This window comes from Nansenia antarctica, assembly GCF_963989245.1.
Source record: "Nansenia antarctica genome assembly, chromosome: 7".
NCBI classification, from domain to species: Eukaryota; Metazoa; Chordata; class Actinopteri; order Argentiniformes; family Microstomatidae; genus Nansenia; species Nansenia antarctica.
Window position 1 is genome coordinate 52,317,795 of NC_137677.1, and position 5,328 is coordinate 52,323,122.

At 45.2% G+C, this 5,328-nt stretch overlaps 1 protein-coding gene across 3 annotated transcripts in view; it reads left to right on the forward strand.

The window, feature by feature from the left end:
* Positions 1-3,578: 3,578 nt before the first annotated feature.
* Positions 3,579-5,328, forward strand: part of ildr2 (immunoglobulin-like domain containing receptor 2) — a 14,701-nt gene continuing 12,951 nt past the window's right edge. For all 3 annotated transcript variants that reach the window (XM_080536086.1, XM_080536087.1, XM_080536088.1), the window contains exon 1: positions 3,579-3,711. In XM_080536086.1, the coding sequence (XP_080392212.1) occupies positions 3,666-3,711 (46 nt within the window). In that variant the 5' untranslated portion in view covers positions 3,579-3,665. The remainder of the gene's footprint in view (positions 3,712-5,328) is intronic.

Here is a 5,328-nt window from a genome sequence, read left to right on the forward strand (position 1 = left end):
TTTTATTTTTTTTTCTGATTTTATCCCCTTTTTTTTTTTTTTGCACAATTTGGTAGCCAATTGAACGCAACCTAGCATCCAATTATCCCCTGCCTATTGCGTAGGATCCGCCGCACGATCTCGTGGCCGGCAGTCCCAGAGGAGGGCGCCAGGCAGACTAGCTGACTGGCTCCTCGAGCCCAGTACCGTTACTCCAGCACCAGACGGGGGCGGTGTTGCGCGACGGATCCTTGTCCGGAACTACTCCTATACCGCCCTCGGGAACGGCCGCCCAATATGTCGCTCCCCGTGTGTGCCCCAGCCATATCCGGATCTGGCGAGCTGGGATACGATCCCAGTCCCCGGTGGGCAACATAAATAAATATATTTGACTACCAGCAAGACACCGGAGCACTCATATCTATAACAAACGATTGTATGAGCCCCGCGTCAGTCCAATGGAAGCGTCAAGCACAGCCTTTCCGTAGAAATACATCGCTCCCTGTCTAACATTATATATCTAACGTTACATGTTTTAAGGCTGATCTGTGCATGATAGTGCTGCATTTTGAGATAATTCTTATCGCATTTCCCCCCCCGATGAGCTGTATAGCGGCACTTATTAAAGTGAAGTGTGCTCTTATGACACTTAACTCCTCCTACTGTCCCGGCTCGCTCCAGGTCTGTTGTGTATAATGGCGAAGCGTTGCAGAAAGTACGGTACGGGTAGGATACAAATGCATGCCGTACCGGTCTGGTCAATGGAAAAGCGCCATGTGTGTGTCTGTCTGTCTGTCTGTCTGTTGTCTCCTTGTCTCTCTGTGCATGTGTATCACTCACCCTGTCTCTCTGTTAGTGACCCAGAAGGGATGGAGTTCCAGGACCAACCCACGGTGGTTCAGAAGCATTATCAGGATGACGTGGGCGACCAGCCAGAGTTCCAGACCAAGCAGGCCGTTCAACAGCTCGACCGATATGAGGACAGAGGGGAGAAGGATCTCGGCTATCCTGATGATGACGATGATGATGATGCGCCTCGCAGTACTGATGGTCATAAGGAGAAGCAGGATGACGACCGCAACGGCTACGATGACAGACGCGATCGCTTTGGTGGCAGCCGCGATCGCCTTGACGACCCGCCTAGACACTCTGACGACCACCGTGGCAGCCGCGATCGCCTTGACGACCAGCCTAAACGCTATGATGACAACCGTGATCGCTACGGTGGCAGCCGCGATCGCCTTGACGACAGCCAACATTATTCTGGCAGCCGCGATCGCCTTGACGACCAGCCTAAACGCTATGATGACCACCGTGGCAGCCGCGATCGCCTTGACGACCAGCCTAAACGCTATGATGACAACCGTGATCGCTACGGTGGCAGCCGCGATCGCCTTGACGACAACCGCGAGAGTCGTGATCGCTACGGTGGCAGCCGTGACCACCTGGATGACAGCCGTCACCAGTACAGCGACTAGCGTGATCACTACGACCACCATGACCAGTACAGCGACTAGCGTGATCACTATGACCAACCCAAAAATCATGCTCCCCAACACATAGCATTTTCAGTAAACTCTTCTCTCCCCTCCGCCCTCCTCTCCCCAAATGGATCTGATGTAGTAGGGCTGGATATGTGAAAGCATTATGGCAGAAACCTGCTGCTTACACCCAGTTGGCTCAATAGGGCAGAAGGTAAATAATAATAATAATAATTTTGCCATTTAGCAGACGCTTTTATCCAAAGCAACTTACAATTACGAATTACAGGGACTGGAGTAACTGAGGGCTAAGTGCCTTACTCAAGGGCACACTAGTAGTGGTGTGGTTTCAGGCGGGATTTGAACTCACAACCTTCCGATCGGAAGTCCAACACACTATCCACTAGACCACCACTACCCCTAGAAGACAGGGAACAATTTTCTGGAATGGTTATGGTCATAGTCCATGTTTCACAGCTCAATTGGAGCATTTACTGGACAAAGAAAAAAAACATGTGATACTGGGGTGCTTTGGAAATGCAGGGATATTATTTTGTATTGACTACAAGTAGAACTATAGGCCTATATTATAAGGCTTATATAATATATAACAACACATATAACGCATGGCTGTCTAATATAATATATAACAACAAGAAGAGATTTGGTGAGGCTGCATTCTCATTTTATGCACCCAAATTGTGGAATGCACTGCCAGTTTACATTAGGAATACAACCTCAGCCAATATGTTCAAGTCAAGACTAAAAACCCCTCTTTTTAATATTGCCTTTAAATGACTAATTAATTAAATTATGATTATATAATGATTAAAGCACTTTGAGCTGCAACGTTTGCAGGAAAAGTGCTATACAAATAAAGGTTATTATTATTATTATTATATTTAACGGTAGACTCTGAGATATGACATCATAGCAAAACAAATGGGGTGACGCTGCCAGAGACTTTGAAAAACGGAGATGCAACAGACTAGAGAATTTACACCGAGTTGAATGCGAGTGGTGCATGCTCTTTACTGTCTTCTGTCGCAGGGCAGTGAAACAGTGAAAGGAGTGGACACTCTTGTCCGCTCTTGTTTACCACAATATCTTTGATAAACTTTGCTCTATTTTCACAGGCCTGACATCCCAGAGTCTACTGTTGAGATCCATCTGATCCATACCCAGCCAAGCACTTATCTTCCCCTACCACTAGGCAGTCCCCTACCACTGATAGCACTGGATTGGTTCTGGCAATAATGGCAGAAACCCCCTCTGAGATGTTCAATATCTATCCAGTACAGTCAGATCTCAGAGGGTGGTTAAATTAAAGGAGGGCCTAGGGCTCAGAGTTAGTTTGAACTGAACTGCGGCCTACTTTAAGAGGTGTTCTAGTTGTATGACCCCTTGTGGTCACTGCCTGTGTGTGTGTGTGTGTGTGTGTGTGTGTGTGTGTGTGTGTGTGTGTGTGTGTGTGTGTGTGTGTGTGTGTGTGTGTGTGTGTGTGTGCGTGCGTGCGCGCATCTGTGTGGAGGCAAATTAATCATTAAAAACAATATTTTGCACCTTTGATAAAATGTGATTCATATTAATTGATTTTACTGAATTCTTTTTTTAAATCTATAAATGATTTGTCACTATGATTTAGGCTATGACTTGAACGCAATGAAGAACATAATTTGATTTGAGTATTCATTTTGGAAGACTTTGAATTTGTTGTGACTTTTTAGATTGTATTAAACCGAAAAAGTGGAGAAAAATGAACAGCTCTCGGGTAATTTTTCTCTCGGGTCTTAAAATTCTTCACTCACACCCGAGCTGGTTTTATTAATATAATTGTCCCCCATCTGAACACTAGACGCTTCTATCTCATAACATAGGTAAACACCACAAGTTTGGGGTATTTCTAAATCATCACATTTATCTCGGAGTGGCCTATGGGCATAATTTGTAACTCAATATCTTTCTAGCAATGTCTCATATTAATACAAATAAAGACGGGCAAGTACTAACATGTTTTAGTATTTTGATTCTTGTTGTCGTTCCCCCGCTTTTCAGATGGTACAGTCCCGTTAGGCTCAGATTGACACTTCCCCTCTGTCCCGTTTATTCTTGTTCGTAGCGGACCAGAGAATGAAGCGGTCAACGGGAAGGATGATCGGTGGACTACTTCTCGCTAAATGATAGGCTATAGTCTTTATTCTCAAAATGAACTTTCTGTTTTTTCGATGGATTATTTCACTGTGCATTGCAGGTAAGTGATTTTTCTGAACTCAACCTGTTTTATTATCTGCAAAAACTGTGGACACGCAACAGGTTAGTCCCTGTTGATTGAAAATCCACTTGCGCAGGATTTATCTCACCGTCTGCACATTTCTACGTGACAGTTTATTGACTCAATAGAGAAGTTGTTGTTTTCTGTGGTGTGTTTGATCACTGTTAATTATACACCCACAGTCGATCCGGCCGATTATTAAACGTGATTATTAAGGGTGCTCTGGTGTTGTTACCCTGCTCTTTTCCCAGAAATGATGTCGGTTAGAATGTAGCCTATTACTTTTTGTATTTATTTTTATTTAACCTTTATTTAACCAGGCAAACATGTAAGAACAAATTCTTATTTACAAATGCAGCCTGACCAAAAAGCAATGGCTCTCCTAGGTTGTCAGTGAAATTTAGAGCAAATTTTAGGTATTTATTTATGCATTTGTTTAGTTAATCAGAAGTGTAGTTTGTCAAAAGTACAGGTTAAAGTATTCAGTGGGTTGGAATGCCTGACGGGAATGTGCCAGTTAGGGAGGAAAGGTGTAAACATGGTCAGGAAGTGTGGACCGTCTCAGAGGAAGAGCTTTGACCAAGAGCAATTTACTCGTTAAACTGTAACATTAATGGTACACCACAGTTTTTGGTTTCTCCCATCGAAAAGGGGCTTTTTTAGTGGTGCATAGTTAATGGTTGCTGCTTGGGGGTGAATATGGAAAGGGAGACCCTCTTCTTAGTTGTGGTGTACACAGCCTGCTTTAATGCTCTGCGGTGTGTCAGCTTCACACCATGGATCAAAGGCTCTCCAGAAAGACGTTTTGTCTTGGTGATATGTGTGAGTTCTGCCTGTCTCTACCTCTCTCCCCTCACGAGACTGATGAAGACTGAAACTAACGGTTCTGTTTAAATCTCTAATAGCGAATTCGCTACTCAACCCCAATTGGACCAGACAAGATCATCTCATTGGCTCTTAGACTCCCAAGAACCCCCCCCTCCCCACACACACACACCTCCTCTCTTCCTCTGATAGGATAAAGAAGGGGGGGGGGGGTTAGTAATGCCCAACAATGAGCTGGCCCTTGAACAAAGGGACAAAGGGAGGGCCAGAGTTACTCCGTGGGAGGAATTTAGGAGCAGTCCCTCCCCACTACCCTGCTCTCCCCTGTCCCTTCCCCACTACCCCCCTCTCCCCTGTCCCTTCCCCACTACCCCCCTCTCCCCTGTCCCTTCCCCACTACCCCCCTCTCCCCTGTCTCTTCCCCACTACCCCCCTCTCCCCTGTCTCTTCCCCACTACCCCCCTCTCCCCTGTCTCTTCCCACCCATCCAGGTTATTAGACACGCTGCCAGAATGAAACTCTTAAAATAGCTTCAAATACAAGATTATACTGTAAAAAAAAAAACACAACAGCCACCTCTTCCTCCAAACTACAGTAGGTGCTTGCATTCCAATGGTCTTAAACTACCTCCTTCTCCTTGCTGCCTCCTTTATCTGCATTGGTCTAAAAAAAAAAAAGTGATTGCAACATAGTCGCAAAAACAAATCTAGACTGAAAAGAAGCCCTTTTACATTTGGGATACACTCAACGTGTGTGTGTGTGTCAGACTGC